Raw genomic sequence first — 26285 nt, 5'->3', positions numbered from 1 at the left:
GGAGTTGTAGTTTCAGGACTCGCCTGAAGAGCCGCAGAGAGCGCCGGGAGCTAAGGGGCGGTGGCGACCGGAAGCGCAGTGCAAACCCCCATGGCCGGGGTTCGGGTGCCCCTCTGGGGCATCTGCATGCTGCGAGTGGCGCTGGCTACCGTCTATTTCCAAGAGGAATTTCTAGACGGAGGTGAAGGGGCCACGCCCTTAGTGGCAGAGGTGTAAGCTCCCCCATCTGCCCCCCCAAGGCTGGGCAGAGTCGTCGCGAGGTCGACGGCAGCGAACTCTCGAATCCTCGAGGGTCCCCCTCACCCTTCCCTTAGGCCAAATTAACCATTATCACCTCTAACCGGTGTTATTTCCCCCTCCCCACAGAGCATTGGAGAAACCGATGGGTGCAGTCCACCAATGACTCCCGATTTGGGCATTTTAGACTTTCGTCGGGGAAGTTTTATGGTCATAAAGAGAAAGATAAAGGTTAGTGTAGAATCAGGACCAAACTGAGCCTAATGTTACATCTCCATAGCACCCTCTCAAGGTAGTTGTGGCACAGCCAAACGCTTTTATTCCCGATTTACAGATGAGACCTTAAGGCAAAGGTAGAACTTAAGGCAAAAGGGCTCCTTACCCTTGTTTTTTGTTTCCTCTCTCTTTTCTTTCTTTCTTTCTTTCTTTTTTTTTTTTTTTTTGAGATGGGGCCTTGCTCTGTTGCCCAGGCTGGAGTGCACTGGTGCGATCTCAGCTCACTGCAACTTCCACTTCCCGGGTTCAAGCAATTCTCCTGCCTCGGCCTCCCGAGTAGCTGAGACTACAGGCGCGCGCCACTGTGACCAGCTAATTTTTGTACTTATTAGTAGAGACAGGGTCCACGTTGGCCAGGCTGGTCTCGAACTCCTGACCTCGTGATCCACCCGCCTTGGCCACCCAAAGTGCTGAGATTACAGGCATGAGCCACTGCACCCAGCCTCCTCTCTCCTTTCTTTATTGCCGAAGATTACTTTTTTTTTTTTTTTTGAGACGGAGTCTCGCTCTGTCCCCGTGGCTGGAGTGCAGTGGCGCGATCTCGTCTCACTGCAAGCTCCGCCTCCCGGGTTCCCGCCATTCTCCTGCCTCAGCCTCCCGAGTAGCTGGGACTACAGGCGCCCGCAACCGCGCCCGGCTAATTTTTTGTATTTTTAGTAGAGACGGGGTTTCACCGTGGCCTCGATCTCCTGACCTTGTGATCCGTCCGCCTCGGCCTCCCAAAGTGCTGGGATTACAGGCGTGAGCCACCGCGCCCGGCCTTTTTTTTTTTTTTTTTTTTTTTTTTTTTTTTTTTTTTGAGTAGGAGTCTCACTCTGTGTCACCCAGCTAGAGTGCAGTGGCACGATCTTTTTTTTTTTTTTTTTTTTTTTTTTTTGAGACGGAGTCTTGCTCTGTCACCCAGGCTGGCCGGATCTCAGCTCACTGCAAGCTCCGCCTCCCGGGTTTACGCCGTTCTCCTGCCTCAGCCTCCCGAGTAGCTGGGACTACCGGCCCTCCCGCCACCTCGCCCGGCTAGTTTTTTGTACTTTTTAGTAGAGACGGGGTTTCACCGTGTTAGCCAGGATGGTTTCGATCTCCTGACCTCGTGATCCGCCTGTCTCGGCCTCCCAAAGTGCTAGGATTACAGGCTTGAGCCACCGCGCCCGGCCAATGGCACGATCTTGGCTCACTCAAACCGCCGCCTCCCGAATTCAAGCGATTCTCTTGCTTCAGGCTTCCGAGAAGCTGCGATTACAAGCGCGTGCCACTACGCCCTGCTAATTTTTTTAGAGACAGAGTTTCACCACGTTGCTCTGGCTGGTCTCAAACTCCTGGCCTCAAGTAATCCACCTGCCTCGGCCTCCTAAAGTGCTGGGATTATAGGCGTGAGTTGGTATTAGGTCCTCTGAAGTCCAAGGAGACATATTCAGCTTATTTGGTATAATAAAATCATACCTGAAGCACTGTCAAATATGCAATGGTATTTAACCTTCTTTGGATTATATTTATATGAATGTGTTATTAGTAGGCATTACCAAAGTTGTCCCTCTTAATAAACACTAGTCAAGTGCATTTGAGGATCAAGGGCCACGCCCCTCAGAAGGAAAAGATTAGTGGGTGCTTTTTCTCATTTTAATTTTTGCATTTAAAAAAATAGGCCGGGCATGGTGGCTCACACCTTAATCTCAGCACTTTGGGAGGCCTTAGGCAGGAGGATCATGAGGTCAGGAGTTTCAAACCAGTCTGGCCAATATGGTGACACCCCATCTCTACTAAAAATACAAAAATTAGCTGGGTGTGGTGGTGCATGCCTGTAGTCCCAGCTACTCGGGAGGCTGAGGCAGAAGAATCGCTTGAACCCGGGAGGCAGAGGTTGCAGTGAGTAGAGATCGTGCCACTGTGCTCCAGCCTCAGTGACAGAGTGAGACTCCATCTAAAAAAAAAAAAAAAGAAAAATATGGTCAGGCACGGTGGCTCCTGCCTGTAATCCCAGCACGTTGGGAGGCCAAGGCGGGTGGATTACTTGAGGTCAGGGGCTTGAGACCAGCCTAGCCAACATGGTGAAACCGGGTCTCTACAAAAATACAAAAAAATTAGCCAAGCGTGGTGGCGCACACCTGTAATCCCAGCTACTTGGGAGGGTGAGGCAGGAGAATCACATGAACCCGAGAGGCAGAGGTTACAGTGAGTCAAGATCTTGCCACTATAGCCTGGGCAACAGAGCAAGACTCTGTCTCCAAAAAAAAAAAATCTAGCTTAAAGAGAGCTAATTCAAGCTCAAAGTTTGAGGACAACTGTATGGAAAACACAGATTCCAAAGAATAGAAGTCAGTGTTCTGAAGTGTAGAAGTTTGGGATCATTTGTATAGACAAAGTTTAGGAAAGCTTAACAGAATTTCAGCATCTTTCTAGGCAAGGCTTAATACGTAATGACCGTGATCCCATTAGTCAAGGTGGTCTTTTTCTTTTGAGAAGGTGTATTTAACATTTCACCCTGAAGATGTAGCAGTCACACAGCATCTTTTGTGCCATCTGGTCCGAGTTAGGTACAGTTCAGTACTGGAGGCAGTCAATCTGTAACCAAGGTCAGTGGTCACAAATGGAGGAGGCCTGGTCTCTGGTCTGTCCTAGTCATTTGCAGAACAAGAACAATGAGGAAGAAGGTTTATCTATGACTTAAGAAACAGAGGTTACACCTGCATGCAACATGACTTAGATGACACATATTGCTCAAGGCTTTTATTTATTTTATTTATTTTTTTTTTTGAGAGGGAGTTTCACTTTTGTTACCCAGGCTGGAGTGCAATGGTGCGATCTCTGCTCACCACATCTGCCTCCCAGGTTCAAGTGATTCTTCTGCCTCAGCCTCCCAAGTAGCTAGGATTACAGACGTGTGCCACCACACCTGGCTATTTTTTTTTTTTTTTTTTTTTTTTTTTTGAGACCGAGTCTCGCTGTGTCACCCAGGCTGGAGTGCAGTGGCCCAATTTCAGCTCGGCTCCACCTCCCAGATTCATGCCATTCTCCTGACTCAGCCTCCCGAGTAGCTGGGACTACAGGTGCCCACCACCACACCTGGCTAATTTTTTGTATTTTTTTTTTTTTAGTAGAGGTGGAGTTTCACCACGTTAGCCAGGATGGTCTTGATCTCCTGACCTCGTGATCTGCCTGCCTCAGCTTCCCAAAGTGCTGGAATTACAGGCGTGAGCCACCGCGCCTGGCCTAATTTTATATTTTTAGTAGAGATGGGGTTTCTCCATTTTGGTCAGGCTGGTCTCCAACTCCTGACCTCAGGTGATCCACCTGTCTCGGCCTCCCAAAGTGTTGGAATTAGGGGCAGGAGCCACCGTGTCCAACCTATTTTATTTATGTTTTTAAACGGAGTCTCGCCCTGCCGCCCAGGCTGGGGTGCAATGGGGCAATCTGGGCTCCTCCACCTCCCAGGTTTAAACGATTCGGCTGCCTCAGCTTCCCGAGTAGCTGGGACCACAGGCACGCGCCACTGCGCCTGGCTAATTTTGTATTTTTAGTAGAAATGGGGTTTCCCCACGTTGGCCAGGCTGGTCTCAAACTTCTGACCTCAAATGATATACCTGGCTCAGCCTCCCAAAGTGCTGAGATTACAGATGTGAGCCACCATACCTGGCCTCTCAAGGCTTTTAAATTGTATTTGCTTTCACATATGTGAAAGTTTAGGCTGGGCGCAGTGACTTACACCTGTAATCTTAGTACCCTGGGAGGTCAAGGTGAGTGGATCATTTGAGGCCAAGAGTTCAAGACCAGCCTGGGCAACATGGTGAAACCCTGTCTCTACTAAAAATACAAAAATTAGCCAGGCGCGGCGTCGCATGCCTGTAGTCCCAGCTACTCAGGAGGTTAAGGCAGGAGAATCGCTTGAGCTCAGGAGTCAGAGTGAGCAAGATTGTGCCACTGGACTCCAGCTTGGGTGACAAGAGCAAAACCCCATCTCAAAAAAAGAATTAAAAAAAAAAAAAAAAGAATGCCTCCACCTTCAGGTTTGTCTGACATACTCTCATAAAAGAACGAGATTTGAGACTGTGCCTAGGGGCTACTAGGAAAGAAAGGGTTGGTTTTGAAGTGAACACATAAATATGAGTGACAGGATGTTTTCTTCATGAAAGAGTGACACAGTTGACACGTACAGGGCAGCCCACCCAGTGCTATGAAGCGTTACATTACAAATCAGCGTGCCGTGGAACGCACTCTCATCACCACCTGTTCTGTCAGTCCAGTAGCTGTTTCAGAATGAGAATTCAGGAAACATTTAACAGTCTATTCTTTTATTCATTTGCTACACAGGTTTCATTGAATCATCCCAACCCTAGGAAGATGAACAGAAGCTAAATTAACCCATGGTATTCATAATTAGATTCATAATTAGATTTGACATTTAGAGTTGAAGTACTTTTGTAACTTAAAGCATAACAGTATGGTCAGGTGCAGTGGCACATGCCTGTAATCCCAGCACTTTGGGAGGCCAAGGCAGGTAGATCACCTGAGGTTAGGAGTTCGAGACCAGCCTGGCCAGCATGGTGAAACCCTCTCTCCTCTCTACTCAAAATACAAAAATTAGCTGGGCATGGTGGCAGGTGCCTGTAATCCCAGCAGCTACTTGGGAGGCTGAGGCAGGAGAATCTCTTAAACCCAGGAGGCAAAGGTTGCAGTAAGCCAAGATTGTGCCACTGCACTCCAGCCTGGGTAACAGAATGAGACTCTGTCTAAAAAATAAATAGCCAGGCGTGGTGGCTCACACCTGTAATCCGAGCACTTTGGGAGGCCACGGTGGGTGGATCACGAGGTCAGGAGATCGAGACCATCCTGACTAACATGGTGAAACCGTGTCTGTACTAAAAATACAAGAAATTAGCCAGGTATGGTGGCAGGCGCCTGTAATCCCAGCTACTCGGGAGGCTGAACCAGGAGAATGACTTGAACCCAAGAGGCAGAGCTTGCAGTAAGCCGAGATTGCGCCACTGCACTCCAGCCTGGGTGACAGAGCGAGACTCTGTCTCAATAAATAAATAAATAAATAAATAAATAAATAAATAAATAACAGAGGTATATTAAGAACAAAAACTTCCAGGTGTGTGAAATAAAAGTTGTATGGGCCAGGCACGGTGGCTTACGCCTGTAATCCCAGCACTTTGGGAGGTTGAGGCGGGCAATCACCTGAGGTCAGGAGTTCGAGACCAGCCTGACCAACATGGTGAAACCCCGTCTCTACTAGAAATACAAAAATTAGCCAGATGTGGTGGCAGATGCCTGTAATCCCAACTACTCGGGAGGCTGAGGCAAGAGAATCACTTCAACCCGGGAGGCAGAGGTTGCAGCGCACCAAGATCGCGCCATTGCACTCCAGCCTTGGTGACACAGCGAGACTCCATCTAAAAAAAAAAAAAAAAAGTGGTATGGAAGCAGAGTGCCTGCTAGTGGTATACTCATTATGCATTATTGTATAATGCTCTGTTGGCACTGTGGATCACTGTTAACGGTTGGGACATTTGTGATTGGGAGTAAGGGAAGGACATCCATTTAACTTTCTGCATTACTGAGCACAGCATCATTCCCAAACCTTCATGAGTATTTTTTGTTCAAAGGTCTGCAGACCACTCAGAATGGCCGATTCTATGCCATCTCTGCACGCTTCAAACCATTCAGCAATAAAGGGAAAACTCTGGTCATTCAGTACACAGTGAAACATGAGCAGAAGATGGACTGTGGAGGGGGCTACATTAAGGTCTTTCCTGCAGATGTTGACCAGAAGAACCTGAATGGAAAATCGCAGTACTATATTATGTTTGGTGAGTTTTGGTGGTACAACACAACCACTTCTAGCGACTTTGAAAACCCTCCCACTTCACGGGATCTTTAGACTAAGACTTGGCTCATGTAGTTAAGGTAGTAGTATTGAGTATATTGGATCCAAGGTTTATAGCACTATTAAACCTAATTAACATAAAAAGGCAACGGTGCCAGTCTGTTGTGTTCCTGAAGAAGTTATTTATTCACCATAAATCTTGCCCTCATGCAGGGTAAGGATACCTTATCTGAAATGTTTGGAAGCAGAAGTGTTTTGGATTTTGGAATTTTCGGGGGGATTTTGGATTGTTTGCATTATCCTTACCGGTTGAGCATCGCTGATTTGAAAAATCTGAAATCCACAAAGCTCCAAAGAGCATTTCCTTTGAACATCATGTTGAGTCTAAAAGTTTGGGTTTTGGAACACTTCAGATTTGTGATTTTTTGATTTGGGTTGCTCAACCTGTGCAGTTTTTTTGGTTTTGGTTTTGGTTTGAGCCAGAGTTGTCACTCTTGTGGCCCAGGCTGGAGTGCAATGGCAGTGGCCCCATCTCACCTCCCTGCAGTCTCTGCCTCCTGGGTTCAAGTGATTCTCCTGCCTCAACCTCTTGAGTTGCTGGGATTATAGGCATGTGCCACCATACCTGGCTAATTTTTTTTTTTTTTTTTTTTTTGCATTTTAGTAGATATGGGGTTCCTTTTTTTTTTTTTTTTTTTTTTGAGATGGAGTTTCGCTCTTGTTGCCCAGGCTGGTATGGAATGGCATAATGTCGGCTCATTGCAACCTCCTCCTCCCGGGTTCAAGGGATTCTCCTGCCTCAGCCTCCCAAGTAGCTGGGATTACAGGTGTGCACCAGCACGCCCAGTTAATTTTTGTATTTTTAATAGAGATAGGGTTTCACCATGTTAGTCATGCGGGTCTCAGACTCCTGACCTCAGGTGATCCGCCCACCTCAGCCTCCCAAAGTGCTGGGATTACACGCGTGAGCCACTGCGCCTGGCTGAGATGGGGTTTCACCATGTTGGTCAGGCTGGTCTCAAACTCCTGGCTGGTATCGAACTCCTGACCTCAGGTGATCCACCTGCCTTGGCTTTCCAAAGTGCTGGGATTACAGGCGTGAGCCACCACGCCTGGCCTCAACCTGTGTTTTGAATCCTTTAGGACTCAGTAAACCTTGGCCATGGGCCAAATTGGCCCACTGCCTGTGTTTATATGACCCATGAACTAAAAATGTTTTTTACATTTTTAACTGGTTCAAAAAAAAATCAATACAAGGATGATATTTTGTGATACATGAAAATTGTATGAAATTTAGATTTCAGTGTCCAGAAATGAAGTCTTACTGGAATGCAGCCTCACTCTGTTCATTTACATGTTGTCTGTGGCTGCTTGCCAGTACCAGTGGCAGAGTTAAGTTGTCATGACAGAGATCATTAGGCTTACAAAGCCAACAATATTTTACCATCTGGCCTTTATAGAAAAAGCCTGCAAACCTCTGGAAAATATTAAATGTCTCCTGACACCAGGAGATTAAAATTTGTGCTAGAACTAGGAAGGGATCATACTGGGCCACAGGAAATAGACACAAGTATAGCATAACTTAAAACTTTAAGAACAAATGTACCTCAGGCCAGGTGTGGTGGCTCACACCTGTAATCTCAGCATTTTGGGAGGCTGAGGTGGGCGGATCACTTGAGGTCAGGAGTTCAAGACCAGCCTGGCCAACATGGTGAAACCTTGTCTCTACTAGAAATACAAAAAAATTAGCCGGGCGTGGTGGTGCATGCCTGTAGTCGGGAGGCTGAGGCAAGAGAATTGCTTGAACCTGAGAGGCAGAGGTTGCAGTGAGCTGAGATCTCACCACTGCACTCCAGCCTGTGTGACAGAACGAGACTCTGTCTCCAAAAAAAGAATGAATGTGGCCAGGCGCGGTGGCTCAAGCCTGTAATCCCAGCACTTTGGGAGGCCGAGACAGGCGGATCACGAGGTCAGGAGATCGAGACCATCCTGGCTAACACGGTGAAACCCCGTCTCTATTAAGAAATACAAAAAACTAGCCGGGCGAGGTGGCGGGCGCCTGTAGTCCCAGCTACTGGGGAGGCTGAGGCCAGAGAATGGCGTGAACCCGGGAGGCAGAGCTTGCAGTGAGCTGAGATCCGGCCACTGCACTCCAGCCTGGGTGACAGAGCGAGACTCCGTCTCAAAAAAAAAAAAAAAGGCCGGGCGCGGTGGCTCAAGCCTGTAATCCCAGCACTTTGGGAGGCCGAGACGGGTGGATCACGAGGTCAGGTGATCAAGACCATCCTGGCTAACGCGGTGAAACTCCATCTCTACTAAAAAATACAAAAAACTAGCCGGGCGTGGTTGCGGGCGCCTGTAGTCCCAGCTACTCGGGAGGCTGAGGCAGGAGAATGGCGAAAACCCGGGAGGCGGAGCTTGCAGTGAGCTGAGATCCGGCCACTGCACTCCAGCCCGGGCGGCAGAGCGAGACTCCGTCTCAAAAAAAAAAAAAAAAAAAAAAGAATGAATGTGCTTCTAAAATATTCATCCTTAGCTGGGCACAGTGGCTCATGCCTGTAATTCCAGCACTTTGGGAGGCCAGGCAGGAGGATTACTTGAGTCCAGGAGTTCGAGACCAGTTTGGCCAACATAGTGAGACCCTGTCTCTACAAAAAATAAAAATTAGGGCTGGGTGCAGTGGCTCATGCCTGTAATCCCAGCACTTGGCCGGGCGCGGTGGCTCAAGCCTGTAATCCCAGCACTTTGGGAGGCCGAGACGGGCGGATCACGAGGTCAGGAAATCGAGACCATCCTGGCTAACACGGTGAAACCCTGTCTCTACTAAAAAATACAAAAAACTAGCCGGGCGAGGTGGCGGGCGCCTGTAGTCCCAGTTACTCGGGAGGCTGAGGCAGGAGAATGGCGGGAACCCGGGAGGCGGAGCTTGCAGTGAGCTGAGATCCGGCCACAACAGCACTCCAGCCTGGGCTACAGAGCGAGGCTCCGTCTCAAAAAAAAAAAAAAAAAAAATTAACCCAGTGAGGTTGCACACACCAGTGGTTCTAGCTACTCAGGAGGCTGAAGTAGGAGAATCTCCTGAGCTGAGGATGCAGTGGGCTGTGATCACACAACTGCACTCCAGCCTGGATGACAGAATAAGACCCTGTCCGAAAATAAATAAATAAATAAGGAAGGGAAAAACCCTGTATAGCATATGTCTACTACATCTGAATTGCCAAGCAGCATAATTTGGGGTCAAAAAAAAGATTAAAATAAACTTTTCTTGGTATTTCAGTTTTGAATTCAACAGTTTCATTTCACTCAAATCCACTCTTACTATTGGAACGCTTTGTTATAATGAGTCAGCGCCAGCCATTAGTGTGAGGGGAGCTTGCTGAGGGTGAGGGGTTAAGGAGGAAGAGAAGAGAAGCACAGTTATTGTCAGAGTCTTGATATTTGCATAAATTCCTATGCATAAGTTATGCATAAAACCCCAGACAGGCAACACAGAGCCCATCTGTCTATATTTCCTTATGAACATCCATTACATGCGTAAATACCTTTTTTTTTTCTGAGATGGAGTATTGCTCTGTCACCCAGGCTGGAGTGCAAAGGTGCAATCTTGGCTCACTGCAACCTCTACCTCCCAGGTTCAAGTGATTCTCCTGCCTCAGCCTCCCCAGTAGCTGGGATTACAGCTGCGTGCCACCACACCTGGCTAATTTTTGTATTTTTAGTAGAGGCAGGGTTTCACCGTGTTGGTCAGGCTGATCTCAAACTCCCGACCTCAGGTGATCCGCCTGCCTCGGCCCCCCAAAATGCTATTACAGGCGTGAGCCACTGCGCCCGGCCACATGTGTATCTTATTATTGCTGTTAAAGGACAACGTTTGGACTTTCCACTTGCTTCTGAGTGTGTTCTGAAGCTTAATTAAATATTCAAAGTGGCCGGTGCAGTGGCTCATACTGGGAGGCCGAGGTCGGAGAATCACTTGAGGCCAGGAGTTCAAGACTAGCCTGGACAACACGGTGAAACCCTCATCTCTACTAAAAATACAAAAATCAGGTGGACGTGCTGGCAGTGCCTGTAATCCCAACTACTCAGGAGACTGAGACAGGAGAATCGCTTGAACCTGGGAGGCAGATGTTGTAGTAAGCCAAGATCGTGCCACTGCACTCCAGCCTAGGTGACAGAGCGAGACTCCATCTCAAAAAGAAAAAAAGAAAGAAAAGAAAAAGAAAGAAAAGAAAAGAAAAAGAAAGAAAAGAAAAGAAAAAAGAAAAAGGCAATCTAGCCCCCAGGCAAGAAGGAGGTCCGCTTTGGGAAAGGACTGTTACTGTCTTCGTTTAAACTATAAACTAAGTTTCTCTCAGAGTTAGTTCAGCCTACGCCCAGGAATGAACAAGGACAGCCTGGAGGTTAGAAGCAAGATGGAGTCAGTTAAGTGAGATCTCTTTCACTGTCTCAGTCTTAATTTTGCAAAGGCGGTTTCAAGTATGGTGGCGCATACCTGTGATCCCAGCTACTTGGGAGGCTGAGGCGCAAGAATCACTCGAACCTGGGATGCAGAGGTTGCAGTGAGCTGAGATCACACCACTGCACTCTAGCCTGGGTGACAGTGAGACTGTCTCAAAAAAAAAAAAAAAAATCAAAGTGCGTAGGTACTTACGAATCGAGACGAAAACTCTGACCAATGTTGAAGAAAAATAAATTGCATGTCTCAGTTTTGAACAAGTTGACTTTCATACAAATATTTCACATTCCATAGCATTTTATTTTTATTTTTTGAGATGGAGTCTCACTCTGTCACCCAGGCTGGAGTGCACTGGTGTGATCTCGGCTCACCGCAACCTCCGTCTCCCAGGTTCAAGGCATTCTCTTGCCTCAGCCTCCTGAGTAGCTGAGATTACAGGCACGTGCCACCATGCCTGGCTAATTTTTGTATTTTTAGTAGAGATGGGGTTTCACCATCTTGGTCAGGCTGGTCTCGAACTCCTGACGTCGAGATCCACCCACCTCGGCCTCCTAAAGTTCTGGGATTACAGCCGTAAGCCACCACGCCCAGCCTACTTTTTTTTTTTTTTTTAATTGAGACGTAGTCTTGCTTGGTCACCCAGGCTGCAGTGCAGTGGCCCAGTCTCAGCTCACTGCAACCTCAACCTCCCAGGTTCAAGTGATCCTTTCACCTCAGCCTCCCAAGTACCTGGGACTACAGGCACATGCCACCACTCCTGGTTAATTTTTGTATTTTTAGTAGAGATGGGGTTTTACCATGTTGGCCAGGCTGGTCTCAAACTCCTGGCCTCAAGTCTTCCCCCTACCTTGGCCTCCCAAAGTGCTAGGATTAGCAGGCCACTTTGAATATTTAAATAAGCTACAGAACACACTCAAAAAGTGAGTGGAAAGCCAGGACATTGTCCTTTAATCGTAATAAGATATTCACAGATGTGACCAGATGTGGTGGCTCACACCTATAATCTCAGCCCTTTGGGAGGCCAAGGCGGGCAAATCACCTGAGGTCAGGAGTTCGAGACCAGCCTAGCCAACATGGCAAAACCCCGTCTCTACTAAAAACGCAAAAATTGGCTGGGCCTGGTGGTGCATAACTGTAATCGCAGCTACGCTACTCAGGAGCTTGACGCAGAAGAATCACTTAAACCCGGGAGGCGGAGATTGCAGTAAGCCAAGATCCCACCACTGCACTCCAGCCTGGGCGACAGAGCGAGACTCTGTCTCAAATAAATAAATAAATAACTTAGTGTGAATATCTGATTATCAGATTGTATCTGATTATATTTAAGAAGAATGGGCCGTGCACAGTGGTTCAAGCCCGTAATCCTAGCACTTTGGGAGGCTGAGGCGGGTGGATCACAAGGTCAGGAGTTTGAGACCAGCCTGGCCAGCATGGTGAAACCCCATCTCTACTAAAAATACAAACATTAGCTGCTGGGCATGGTGGTGTGCGCCTGTAGTCCCAGCTGCTCGGGAGGCTGAGGCAGGAGAATCGCTTTAACCCGGGAGGCAGAGGTTGCTGTGAGCCAAGATCACATCACTGCACTCCCGCCTGGGTGACAGCGAGACTCTGTCTCAAAAAAAAAAAAAAAAAGAATGGTTGTGGGTTGGTTATTCTATGGTGATGCATTATGGAAAGAAATTGAGAGCGGCTAATTTCTTTTTTCTTTTTTGTAGGACCCGATATTTGTGGATTTGATATCAAGAAAGTTCATGTTATTTTACATTTCAAGAATCAGTATCACGAAAACAAGAAACTGATCAGGTGTAAGGTAGCTGCTCTTGTATTCAAATAAATGAGTGTTAACTCTTGCCTGATGATAATTAAGTTTAGAGAAATTAGTTTTGATAGTAAAATACTTAACTGAGCCAAGGATGGGTCTTTGTAAACATACCTCCTGTTTCCGGTTTCCAGTGTAGGAGGCCATCGGAGAGACTTGTCTCCTTTAACTGGTTTCCTGAAGTTTTTACCCCATCAGAAGGGCACTCTCATTTTTTCTGTGAGCTATGACATGTCATCATTTGCCCTATGAGGGTTACAATAGTACAGTCACATTTCAACCACATCCATCCTCATTAATGAATGAAATATTCAGGATGGAGAAAACATTCTGGAGAAATGGCTGGGTGCAGAGGCTCACACCTGTAATCCCAGCACTTTGGGAGGCTGAGGCAAGAGGATTGCTTGAGCCAAGGAGTTCAAGACCAGCCTGGGCAACATGGCAAAACCCTGTCACTACAAAGGATACAAAAATTAGCCAGGTAAAGTGCCAGAAACCTGTGGTCCCAGCTACTTGGAAGGCTGAGGTGGGAGGATCAATTGAGCCCAGGAGGTCAAGGCTGCAGTGAGCTATGATTGTACCACTGCACTCCAGCCTGGGTGACAGAGCAAGACCCTGTCTCAAAAAAATAAATAGGCTGGGTGTGGTGGCTCATGCCTGTAATCCCAGCACTTTGGGAGGCCGAGGCAGGTGGATCACGAGGTCAGGAGATCGAGACCATCCTGGCTAACCCAGTGAAACCCCACCTCTACTAAAAATACAAAAAATTAGCCGGGCGCGGTGGTGGGCACCTGTAGTCCCAGCTACTTGGGAGGCTGAGGCAGGAGAATGGCGTGAACCCGGGAGGTGGAGCTTGCAGTGAGCCGAGATCAAGCCACTGCACTCCAGCCTGGGTGATAGAGCGAGACTCCGTCTCAAAAATAAATAAATAAATACATACATACATAAACAAATAAAAATAAGCTGCATATTTAGACTTGCATTAAAGCATGGAGGGTTGGTCAGGCGCGGTGGCTCATGCCTGCAATCCCAGCACTTTGGGAGGCCGAGGCGGGTGGATCACCTGAGATCAGGAGTTTGAGACCAGCCTAGCTAACATGGTGAAACCATCTCTACTAAAAATACAAAAATTAGTGGGGTATGGTGGTGGGTGCCTGTAATCCCAGCTTCTCAGGAGGCTGAGGTAGTAGAATCGCTTGAACTCGGGAGGTGGAGGTTGTAATGAGCTGAGATTGAGCCACTGCACTCCAACCTGGGCAACAGAGTGAAACTCCATCTCAAAAAAAAAAAAAAAAAAAAAAAGAAATTGAGGGTTTAATTCTTACACTTTTCCCCCTAAAATGTGCAGGTTGATGGCTTCACACACCTCTACACTCTAATTTTAAGACCAGATCTTTCTTACGACGTGAAAATTGATGGTCAGTCAATTGAATCCGGCAGCATAGAGTACGACTGGAACTTAACATCACTGAAGAAGGAAACATCCCCGGCAGAATCGAAGGATTGGGAGCAGACTAAAGACAACAAAGCCCAGGTGTGAATTTTTCCTGGGCAACTCTAGAAAGTGCACAAATATAGTTTGTAAGTACCCAGTTACTGGACCATTGCTGCATGGCTGGTAGCCACAATGGCAATATTGTAGCACCAAATGGCCTCCCCAGAGCACACACTGCAGACCAGCCACATTGCTACACATCTGAAGGTATCGTAAAAGGGTATTTATTGCCGGGCGCAGTGGCTCACGCCTGTAATCCCAGCACTTTGGGAGGCCGAGGCGGGCGGATCACAAGGTCAGGAGATCGAGACCACGGTGAAACCCTGTCTCTACTAAAAATACAAAAAATTAGCCGGGCGCGGTGGCGGGCGCCTGTAGTCCCAGCTACTCAGGAGGCTGAGGCAGGAGAATGGTGTGAACCCGGGAGGTGGAGCTTGCAGTGAGCCGAGATCGCGCCACTGCACTCCAGCCTGAGCGACAGAGCGAGACTCTGTCTCAAAAAAAAAAAAAAAAAGAGTTGGCTGGGCGCGGTGGCTCACGCCTGTAATCCCAGCACTTTGGGAGGCCGGAGGCGGGCGGATCACAAGGTCAGGACATCGAGACCATCCTGGCTAACACAGTGAAACCCCGTCTCTACTAAAGAATACAAAAAATTAGCCGGGCGTAGTGGCGAGCGCCTATAGTCCCAGCTGCTCGGGAGGCTGAGGCAGGGGAATGGCGTGAACCCAGGAGGTGGAGGTTGCAGTGAGCCGAGATTGTGCCACTGCACCCCAGCCTGGGCGACAGACCAAGACTCCGTCTCAAAAAAAAAAAAAAAAAAGAGTATTTATTTATTTATTTATTTGAGACGGAGCTTCACTCTTGTTGCCCAGGCTGGAGTACAGTGCCACAATCTCAGTTCACGGCAACATCTGCCTCCCAGGTTGAAGTGATTCTCCTGCCTCAGCCTCCTGAGTAGCTGGGATTACAGGCACCCGCCACCACCCCTGGCTAATTTTTGTATTTTTAGTAGAGACGGGGTTTCACCATATTGGCCAGGCTGGTCTCGAACTCCCGACCTCAAGTCATCTGCCCACTTCGGCCTCCCAAAGTGCTGGGATGACAGGCGTGAGCCACCACATCTGGCCATTGTCATCGCTTTTTGCACCATCATTTTCACTCTAGCCACTACTTGAAGTTTTCCACACCACTGCTCCTCTCCATAGCATGGAGGAAAGGGCTAAAGTCATATGGCAGGTTAGGGAGAAAAATCTAGGCAGTGTGGTATTGCCCTGAAGTCCTCAGTGGCATTGGAAGCACCAAGCACTTGGCCTCCTGACGACCAAATTGAAGAAGGGAAAGGGACACTGGGACAGGGGTCACCAGCCTGTGCCTGCCACTTGGCATCTAATAATTTCCTTTCTCAAATCTGAGCATCTGGTTGGGTGCGGTGGCTCATGCCTGTAATACCAGCAGTTCGGAGGTCAAGGCAGGAGGATAACTTGAGCCCAGGAGTTCGAGACCAGCCTGGGCAACAGAGGGAGACCCTGACTGTACAAAACATAAAAATAGTAGCCAGGGGCTGGGTGCGGTGGCTCAAGCCTGTAATCCCAGCACTTTGGGAGGCTGAGACGGGTGGATCACGAGGTCAGGAGATCGAGACCATCCTGGCTAATACAGTGAAACCCCGTCTCTACTAAAAATAAAATACAAAAACTAGCCGGGCGAGGTGGTGGGTGCCTGTAGTCCCAGCTACTCGGGAGGCTGAGGCAGGAGAATGGCGTAAACCCCGGGGGTGGAGCTTGCAGTGAGCTGAGATCTGGCCACTGCACTCCAGCCTGGGCGACAGAGCGAGACTCCGTCTCAAAAAAAAAAAAATAGTAGTGAGGTATGATGGCGAGCACCTGTAGTCTCAGCTACTTGGGAGGCTGAGGCAGGAGGATCACTGGAGCCCAGGAGATTGAGGCTGCAGTGAGCCATGACTGCGCTACCTCACTCCAGTCTGGGCAAGAGCAAAACCTAGTCTCAAGAAACAAAAACAGAAGCAACAACAGCAAATATATGTGCATCTGATTGATTTTACTTTTTCCTTACATGTCTTTGAAGGACTGGGAGAAGCATTTTCTGGACGCCAGTGCCAGCAAGCAGAGCGACTGGAATGGTGAACTGGATGGGGACTGGCCGGCGTCGATGCTCCAGAAGCCCCCGTACCAGGTGTGTGGCCTCTTTGCATGATGCCAGGGATGCCCCAGGGATGCCCCTCCCCTGCCCATGTCATTGAGACCACCTCATATGGTTTTTCTGATGCAGGATGGCCTGAAACCAGAAGGTATTGATAAAGACATCTGGCTCCACCATAAAATGAAGAATACCAACTATTTGACACAGTATGACCTCTCGGAATTTGAGAACATTGGTGCCATTGGCCTGGAGCTTTGGCAGGTCATTTGGTTTTAAATTTACTTTTGTGTGTGTGTGTGTGTGTGTGTGTGTGTGTGTGTGTGTGTGTTTTGTTTTGTTTTTTTGAGACAGGGTCTTATTCTGTCACCTAGGCACGATTCTAGCTCACTGGAGCCTCAAACTGGGCCCAAGCAATCCTCCCACCTCAGCCTCCCAAGTAGCTAGGACTACAGACACAAGCCACCATACCCAGATTTTTTTTTAAGAGATGGGGGTCTCACTGTGTTGTCCAGGCTGGTTTGGAACTTCTAGGCTCAAGTAATCCTTCCACCTCAGCCTCCCAAAGTGCTGAGAGTTGTTGTTGTTGTTGTTGTTGTTTTTTGTTTTTTGTGTTTTTTTTGTTTTTTTTTTTTTGAGACGGAGTCTTGCTCTGTCACCCAGGCTGGAGTGCAGTGGCCGGATCTCAGCTCACTGCAAGCTCCTCCTCTCGGGTTCACGCCATTCTCCTGCCTCAGCCTCCCGTGTAGCTGGGACTACAGGCACCCGCCACTTCGCCCGGCTAGTTTTTTGTATTTTTTAGTAGAGACGGGGTTTCACCGTATTAGCCAGGATGGTCTCGATCTCCTGACCTCGTGATCTGCCCGTCTCGGCCTCCCAAAGTGCTGGGATTACAGGCTTGAGCCACCGCGCCCGGCCGTTGTTGTTGTTTTTAAATGCTTTGGTGATCCCGGCCAGGCATGGTGGCTCACGCCTGTAATCCCAGCACTATGGGAGGCCGAGGCGGGCAGACTGCCTGAGCTCAGGTATTTGAGACCAGCCTGGGCAACATAGTGAAAGTCCATCTCTACTAAAAATACAAAAATTAGCCGGGTGTGGTGGCGCGTGCTTGTAGTCCCAGCTACTCAGGAGACTGAGGCATGAGAATCACTTGAACCTGGGAGGAATCGCTTGAACCCAGGAAGTGGAGGTTGCAGTGAGCCAAGATCGCGCCACAGCACTCCAGCCTGTGCGACAGGGCGAGACTTTGTTTTAAAAAAAAAAAAAAAAAATGGGCCGGGCGCGGTGGCTCACGCCTGTAATCCCAGCACTTTGGGAGGCCGAGACGGGCGGATCACGAGGTCAGGAGATCGAGACCATCCTGGCTAACACGGTGAAACCCTGTCTCTACTAAAAATGCAAAAAATTAGCCGGGTGTGGTGGCGGGTGCCTGTAGTCCCAGCTACTCAGGAGGCTGAGGCAGGAGAATGGTGTGAACCCGGGAGGCGGAGCTTACAGTGAGCTGAGATCATGCCACTGCACTCCAGCCTGGGCAACAGAACGAGACTCCATCTCAAAAAAAAAAAAAAAAAGAACAGCGACACTAAGTCTCAAAAAAAAAAAAAAGTTTTAGTGATCCTAATGTGTAGCCAAGTTTGAGGAACCAGTGCCCTAGAGGGAAAGGATATTCTAGAAATAGATTTAAGCACCACCTACTATTCTTTTTTTTTTTTTTTTTTTTTTGAGACGGAGTCTCGCTGTGTCTCCCAGGCTGGAGTGCAGTGGCGTGATCTCGGCTCACTGCAAGCTCCGCCTCCCGAGTTCACGCCATTCTCCCGCCTCAGCCTCCCAAGTAGCTGAGACTACAGGCGCCCGCCACCACGCCCGGCTAGTTTTTTTTTGTATTTTTAGTAGAGACGGGGTTTCACCATGTTAGCCAGGATAGTCTCGATCTCCTGATCTCGTGATCCACCCGCCTCGGCCTCCCAAAGTGCTGGGATTACAGGCTTGAGCCACCGCGCCCGGCCAGCACCACCTACTATTCTAATTGCTGTTACGGTACACTGTACTGAGCAAAATACATCTGTTTCTTTTTGTCACATCAATAATAAAGGCCTAGTAGCCAGGGACAGTATGGCTCACGCCTGTAGTAGTCACAGCTACTGGGGAGGCTGAGATGGGATGATCACATGAGCCCGGAAGTTCTTTTTTTTTTTTCTTTGAGACAGAGTCTCACTCTGTCACCCAGGTGGGAGTACAGTGGCACAATCTCAGATCACCGCAGCCCCTGCCTCCCAGGTTCAAGTGATCCTCCCACCTCAGCCTCCCGAGTAGCTGGGACTACAGGCATGCACCGCCACACCTGGTAATTTTTGTATTTTTAGTAGAGACAGGGTTCACCATGTTGGCCAGGCTGGTCTTGAACTCCTGACCTCAACTGATTCACCTGCCTCAGCCTCCCAAAGTGCTGGGATTACAGGTGTGAGCCACTACGCCTGGCCAAGCCCAGAAGTTCAAGTCCAGCCTAGGCAACATAGCAAGACCCCATCTCTAAAAAATAAAAAATGTCACCTGATCTTCATATATTTCCAAAGGAAAAAAGAAATGAAAAATAAACAAATAATAAAGAGTAAAAGCATAAAAATGAAGGCCTTATTTTCATCTGCAGGTGAGATCTGGAACTATTTTCGATAACTTTCTGATCACAGATGATGAAGAGTATGCAGATAATTTTGGCAAGGCCACCTGGGGCGAAACCAAGGTATGAAGCATGTGATTAACTCTTCCTACATCACTAATTTATTTGTGTAAACTTTTTTTTCTTTTTTTTTTTTTTTTTTGAGATGGAGTCTCGCTCTATCGCCCAGGCTGGAGTGCAGTGGCCGGATCTCAGCTCACTGCAAGCTCCGCCTCCCGGGTTTACGCCATTCTCCTGCCTCAGCCTCCCAAGTAGCTGGGACTACAGGCGCCCGCCACCTCGCCCGGCTAGTTTTTTGTCTTTTTTTAGTAGAGACGGGGTTTCACCGTGTTAGCCAGGATGGTCTCGATCTCCTGACCTCGTGATCCACCCGTCTCGGCCTCCCAAAGTGCTGGGATTACAGGCTTGAGCCACCGCGCCCGGCCTTTTTTCTTTTTTTTTTGAGATGAAGTCCAGCTCTGTCACCCAGGCTGTACGTAGTGCAGTGGCGTGATCTCGGCTCACTGCAACCTCCACCTCCCGGGTTCAAGCGATTCTCCTGCCTCAGACTCCCGAGTAGCTGGGACTACAAGCACATGCCACCACGTCTGGCTAATTTGTATATTTTTAGTAGAGAGGGGGTTTCACCATATTGCTCAGGCTGGTCTCGAAGTCCTGACCTCAGGTGGTCCACCTGCCTTGGCCTTCCAAAGTGCTGGGATTACAGGTGTGAGCCACCGCGCCTGGCCCCATATAAGGTTAATATTGACAGGTTCCAGGGATTAGGACATGAAATCTTTTTTTTTTTTTGAGACGGAGTCTCGCTCTGTTTCCAGGCTGAAGTACAGTGGCGTGATCTTGGCTTACTGCAACCTCCCCCTCCTGGGTTCAAGCAATTCTCCTGCCTCAGCCTCATGAGTAGCTGGGACTATAGGCACGCACCACCACACCCAACTACTTTTTGTATTTTTAGTAGAGATGGGGTTTCACCATATTGGCCAGGATGGTCTCGATCTGTTGACCTCGTGATCCGCCTGCCTCAGTCTCCCAAAGTCCTGGGATTACAGGCTTGAGCCACCATACCCGGCCAGGACATGAAATCTTTACAGGCTGTTCTTATTCAGCCTATCCCAGGTGGTGAGGCGGCTTCTAGAAGGCAGGGACCGCCTGAGTACTGACATGCATTTGGCCACATGGAAGCATAATCTCTGGGGCTTTTTTTTTTTTTCCCCCCAAGACTGAGTCTTGCTCTGTCACCCAGGCTGGAGTACAGTGGCGCGATCTTGGCTCACTGCAACCTCTGCCTCCTGGGTTCAAATGATCCTCTCACCTCAGCCTCCCGAGCAGCTGGGACCACAGCTACACACCACCATGCCCAGCTAATTTTTGTACTTTTAATAGAGACAGGGTTTCACCATCTTGGCCAGGCTGGTCTCGAACTCCTGACCTCGTGATCCATCCGCCTTGGCCTCCCAAAGTGCTGGGATTACAGGCCTGAGCCACCATGCCCTGTGGGGCTTATGTTTTTTGTTTCTTTCTCCAGGGTCCAGAAAGGGAGATGGATGCCATACAGGCCAAGGAGGAAATGAAGAAGGCCCGCGAGGAAGAGGAGGAAGAGCTGCTGTCGGGAAAAATGAACGGGCGCGAACATTACTTCAATCGATTTCACAGAAGGAATGAACTTTAGTCATCCCCATTGGATATAAGGATGGCTGGTAAAACCTCATTGCTACTTTAATCTATGTTTCAAACTCAAATGTCTACATGGCACTTTGTCCAATTTTCTTTGAAAAGTGTTTTACGCTTCTTGGTGGGGTTGGTTGCATCTCCTCGGTGACACCGTTGCACTGAGAAGTTTCCTCTTGACAATTTTACGCACTAAAAACCAGAGGCCAGCAAGGGTCTGGCCAAAACCATGATTCCCTTTTCTTTTTTTCTTTTCTTTTTTTTTTTTTTGAGACAGAGTTTCACTCTTTTTGCCCAGGCTGGAGTGCAATGGCGCGATCTCAACTCACCGCAACCTCCGCCTCCCGGGTTCAAGCCATTCTCCTGCCTCAGCCTCCTGAGTAGCTGGGATTACAGGCATGCGCCACCACCCCGACTAATTTTGTATTTTTAGTAGAGACGGGGTTTCTCCATGTTGGTCAGGCTGGTCTTGAACTCCCGACCTCAGGTGATCCACCTGCCTCGGCCTCCCAAAGTGCTGGGATGACAGGCGTGAGCCACCGCGCCCGGCGATTCCCTTTTCTTAACTCCCGTAGTCTTTTTAGAAAATAAAAGTTGACCAGGAAGTGTGCCTCACACCTATAATCCCATCACTTTGGGAGACTGAGATGGGCGAATCACTTGAGCTCAGAGTTCAAGACCAGCCTGGCCAACATGGTGAACCAGCCTGGTTGCGTGCGCCACCACACCCGGCTAATTTTTTGTATTTTTAGTAGAGATGGGGTTTCATGGTATTAGCCAGGATGGTCTCGATCTTCTGACCTCGTGATCTGCCTACCTTGGCCTCCCAAAGTGCTGGGATTATAGGCATGAGCCACTGCAGCCAGCCATATTTTTTGTTTTTTAATTTAATTTTTATAGGAATGGGAGTCTCACATGTTGCCCAGGCTGGTCCTGAACTCCTGGACTCAAGCCATGCTCCCACCTTGGCGTCGCAAAGCTCTGGGCTTACAGGTGTGAGCCGCTGCTTCTGGCCCAGTCTTCTTCTGGAAGAGACCCAGAATCATGCTGAAACTCGTGATGAAAGTAATCAAATTTATGACACCAGAAATTTGGAATCTAGTGATGTTATGAATAAGCCAGATAAATTGGAATTTATATGCAGAATATTGAGAGTTGACCAGTGTGGGCCGGGTGCAGTAGCTCACACCTGTACTCCCAACACTTTGGGAGACAGAGGTGTGTAAATTGCTTGAATCCAGGAGTTCAAGACCAGCCTGGGCAATGTGGCAAAATTCTGCCTCTACAAAAAATACTAAAAATTAGCTGGGTTTGGTGGTGCACACCTGTGGTCCCAGCTATTCAGGAGGCCGAGATGGGAGGATCACCTGAGCTTGGGAGGTGGAGATTGCAGTGAGCTGAGATTGCGCCACTGCACTGCAGCCTGGGTGACGGAATGAGACCCTACCTAAGAAAAAAAGAAAAAAAAGAAAGAAAGAAAAAAAAAGAAAGTTGATCAGTTTCAAAAGCCTGCCTGAGAAGTGAAGTTCTGCAGTTTTGCTTTCACTGTGGTCAATGTTGGCAGACCTTTGTGCCTGGATTTTTTCTGATGATGGCTACATCAACCTTCACCAATTATTAGGGATAGAGTATTACTCTGAGAAACTAAAGACTCCCTCCTAATGCAAGGGTGGCAAACACTGCCTACCTCTTACATCTCTGAACAGGGTGAGAAGTTAGTGTGAAAAGAATCAGAAGCAGGCCTAGAGAGAAAGTGCTGGCACCAATTACTGTACAAAGATGAGTCAGGCCAGGTGTGGTGGCTTGTGCCTTTAATCCCAGCTATTTGGGAGGCCAAGGAGGGAGGATCACTTCAGAACAGGAGTTTGAGACCAGCATGGGCAACATAGAGACCTCGTCTCTAAAAAAAAAAAAAATTTGTAATTAGCTGGGCATGGAGGCACATGACTGTGATCCCAGCTACTTGGGAGGCTGAGATGGGAGGATCACTTGAGTCCAGGGGGTCAAAGCTACAGTGGGCTATGATTGTGCCACTGCACTCCAGCCTGAGTGACAGAGAGAGACCCTGTCTCTAAAAATAAAATCAAATGGAGCTAAAAAGACAAAAAACAATGAGTGAGACTGGCTCAGCCTCTGAAGATTCATTGGGAGCAGAGTTGTCTGAGTGTCCAAGAGAATTTCTCACTTGTTGCTTTTTTTTTTTTTTTTTTTTGAGACAGAGTCTCGCTCTGTCGCCCAGGCTGGAGTGCAGTGGCCAGATCTCAGCTCACTGCAAGCTCCGCCTCCCGGGTTTACGCCATTCTCCTGCCTCAGCCTCCCGAGTAGCTGGGACTACAGGCGCCCGCCACCTTGCCCGGCTAGTTTTTTGTATTTTTTTTTTTAGTAGAGATAGGGTTTCACCGTGTTAGCCAGGATGGTCTCGATCTCCTGACCTCGTGATCCGCCCATCTCGGCCTCCCAAAGTGCTGGGATTACAGGCTTGAGCCACCGCGCCCAGCCTTTTTTTTTTTTTTTTTTTTGAAACAGAGTCTTGCTCTGTCACCCAGGCTGGAGTGCAGTGGTGCAATTATGGCTCACTGCAACCTCTGCCTCCTGGGTTCAAGCGATTCTCATGTCTTAGCCTCCCAAGCAGCTGGGAGTACGGGCATGCGCCACCACGCCCGGCTGAATTTTGTATTTTTAGGAGAGATGGGGTTTCGCCATGTTGGCCAGGCTGATCTGGAACTCCTGACCTCAGGTGATCCACCTGCCTTGGCCACCCAAAGTGCTGGGATCACAGGCGTGAGCTACCATGCCTGGTCACCTGCTGCTGTTGAGCCCTTGAAATGTGGCTGGTGGGACCAAGAAATGACTTTTTAATCTTATTTCATTCTAAAGTTTCTTCACTTTAAACTTTGTTAAAGGGAGAACTCTGGACATATTAAATTTCATGGCGTGTAATTGAGCAAAGAACAATTCATAAATCAGGTAGCTGCCAGAGCAACTCCATCTTGAATAGGGGCTGAGTAAAATAAGGCTGAGACCTACTGGGCTGCATTCCCAGGCGATTAAGGCATTCTTAGTCACATGATGAGATAGGAGGTCAGCACTAAAGACCTTGCTGATAAAACAGGTTGCAGTAAAGAAGCCGGCTAAAACCCACCAAAACCAAGACGGTGATGGGAGTGACCTCTGGTGGTCCTCACTGCTACACTGCCACCAGCGCCATGACAGCTTACAAAGATCATGGCAACATCAGGAAGTTACCATATATGGCAGTCTAAACAGGGAAGGCATGGGCCAGGCGCGGTGGCTGACGTCTGTAATCCCAGCACTTTGGGAGGCTGAGGTGGGCGGATCATGAGGTCAGAAGATCAAGACGATCCTGGCTAACACGGTGAAACCCCATCTGTACTAAAAATACAAAAAATTAGCTGGGCATGGTGGCAGGCACCTGTAGTCCCAGCTACTCGGGAGGCTGAGGCAAGAGAATGGCGTGAACCCGGGAGGCGGAGTTTGCAGTGAGCCGAGATCGCGCCACTGTACTGCAGCCTGGGCGACAGAGCGAGACTCCCTCTCAAAAAATAAAAATAGGCCGGGCGCGGTGGCTCACGCCTGTAATCCCAGCACTTTGGGAGGCCGAGGCGGGCGGATCACAAGGTCAGGAGATCGAGACCACGGTGAAACCCCGTCTCTACTAAAAATACAAAAAAATTAGCCGGGCGCGGTGGAGGGCGCCTGTAGTCCCAGCTACTCAGGAGGCTGAGGCAGGAGAATGGCGTAAACCCAGGAGGCGGAGCTTGCAGTGAGCCGAGATCGCGCCACTGCACTCCAGCCTGGGCGACAGAGCGAGACTCCGTCTCAAAAAAACAAAAAAACAAAACAAAACAAAAAAAATAATAAATAAAAAATAAAAATAAATAAATAAAAAGGGAAGGTATGAATAATCCACCTCTTGTTTACCTTATCATCAAGAAATAACCATAAAAATGAGAAACCTGGCCAGGCGCAGTGGCTCAAGCCTGTAATTCCAGCACTTTGGGAGGCCGAGGCGGGTGGATCACCTGGGGTTGGGAGTTCAAGACCAGCCTGACCAATATGGGGAAACCCCATCTCTACTAAAAATACAAAATTATCCGGGCGTGGTGGTGCATGCCTGTAATCCCAGCTATTCAGGAGGCTGAGGCAGGAGAATCGCTTGAACCCGGGAGGCAGAGGTTGTGATGAGCCGAGATCCCACCATTGTACTCCAGCCTGGGCAACAAGAGTGAAAGTCCATCTCAAAAACAACAACAACAACAACAAAAAACCCAGCAGCCCTTGGGGCTGCTCTATGAAGTAGGCATTCCATTATTCCTTTACTTTCCTAATAAACTGGCTTTCACTCTACTGTATGGACTTGCCTGCTTTAATTCTTTCTTGAGTGAGATCCAAGAACCCTCTCAGGGTCTGGATCAAGACCCCTTTGCGGTTACAGTACAAAGGCTCTGATTGTCAAAAGTGGCAAGGTCACTGGAACTCCATTTCAGATCCCATCTGGATCATCAAAATGTCAACCCTAAATAAATAAATTCAGGAAATATGGTTAAATGTCGAGTTTAGTTTAGCCCAAAGTTTGAGGACGGCCACCCTGAAACACAGATTCCAAAGAATGGAAATCAGCACTCCAAAGTGAGGAAGTTGGGGGATCATTTATACAGGTAAGGTTTGGGAAGCTTGACAGAGTTTCCACATATTTCACACAACGCGAGTACATGGTTAACAGTAATCTGGCCCGGGCGCGGTGGCTCAAGCCTGTAATCCCAGCACTTTGGGAGGCCGAGACGGGCGGATCACTAGGTCAGGAGATCGAGACCATCCTGGCGAACATGGTGAAACCCCGTCTCTACTAAAAATACAAAAAACTAGCCGGGCGAGGCGGCGGGCGCCTGTAGTCCCAGCTACTCGGGAGGCTGAGGCAGGAGAATGGCGTAAACCCAGGAGGCGGAGCTTGCAGTGAGCTGAGATCCGGCCACTGCACTCCAGCCCGGGCGACAGAGCCAGACTCCGTCTCAAAAAAAAAAAAAAAACAGTAATCTGATTAGTCAAGGCAGTAGTCTTTTTGGGAAGGGTGTATTTAACATTCACATAGAGGACGTAACAGTCACGGGGTCTTTTGCACTATCTGGTCTGATTTAGGTGCAAGATTATAATAGAGGAAAGGTCAGCAATCTAAAAGGGAGATCTTAATGCTGATGCCATTTAGTCTTTTTTTTTTTTTTTTTTTTTTTTTTTTTTGAGACGGAGTCTCGCTCTGTCGCCCAGGCTGGAGTGCAGTGGCGCGATCTCGGCTCACTGCAAGCTCCGCCTCCCGGGTTCACGCCATTCTCCTGCCTCAGCCTCCCGAGTAGCTGGGGCTACAGGCGCCCACAGCCGCGCCCGGCTAATTTTTTTTTTGTATTTTTAGTAGAGACGGGGTTTCACCGTGGTCTCGATCTCCTGACCTTGTGATCCGCCCGCCTCGGCCTCCCAAAGTGCTGGGATTACAGGCGTGAGCCACCGCGCCCGGCCGCCATTTAGTCTTTTTAAATCAATTTACAGAGCAAGAACAGGAGAGTTTATCTATAATCTATAAGCAGAAGTTGTAGTTACATGCTGCATGGCTCAGATCACACAGTCCCATTTTCTTCAAGACTCAACGTAATTCTTAGGGTTCAAAAGTGT

General features: G+C 48.6%; 2 protein-coding genes across 24 annotated transcripts in view; one reads left to right on the top strand and one right to left on the bottom strand.

Annotated features, from left to right (window-relative positions):
- C19H19orf44 (chromosome 19 C19orf44 homolog) overlaps positions 1-26285 on the bottom strand; it is a 95253-nt gene that overhangs the window by 24890 nt on the left and 44078 nt on the right. For 4 of the 18 annotated variants that reach the window (XR_013409165.1, XM_077978184.1, XM_077978176.1 and 1 more), the window contains exon 1: positions 8537-8837. The exons of 3 other annotated variants lie outside the window; for them this stretch is intronic. The gene's annotated coding sequence lies outside the window, so the exon portion shown is untranslated. 11 more of the 18 variants (XR_013409166.1, XM_077978180.1, XR_013409163.1 and 8 more) reach the window with 9 other exon arrangements.
- On the top strand, positions 16-24971 carry CALR3 (calreticulin 3). Of its 6 annotated transcripts, none has more exons than XM_077978212.1 (11): positions 16-181; positions 367-468; positions 6114-6317; positions 12506-12600; positions 13958-14143; positions 16190-16297; positions 16394-16525; positions 18909-19001; positions 20461-20933; positions 21854-22892; positions 24772-24971. In XM_077978212.1, the coding sequence occupies exons 1-9, from the start codon at positions 91-93 to the stop codon at positions 20602-20604; spliced, it is 1155 nt and encodes a 384-aa protein (XP_077834338.1). In that variant the 5' UTR covers positions 16-90; the 3' UTR covers positions 20605-20933; positions 21854-22892; positions 24772-24971. The 6 variants fall into 6 exon arrangements, with proteins under 6 accessions (XP_077834338.1, XP_077834337.1, XP_077834336.1 ...); XM_077978211.1 differs by having other exon boundaries at positions 21845-22892; XM_077978210.1 differs by having other exon boundaries at positions 20461-20942; positions 21859-22892.

The sequence above is a fragment of the Macaca mulatta genome, chromosome 19 (assembly GCF_049350105.2).
Source record: "Macaca mulatta isolate MMU2019108-1 chromosome 19, T2T-MMU8v2.0, whole genome shotgun sequence".
Classification (NCBI taxonomy): domain Eukaryota; kingdom Metazoa; phylum Chordata; class Mammalia; order Primates; family Cercopithecidae; genus Macaca; species Macaca mulatta.
Note: the sequence above shows the minus strand (reverse complement) of the source record. Positions and strands in the feature narration are given on the sequence as shown.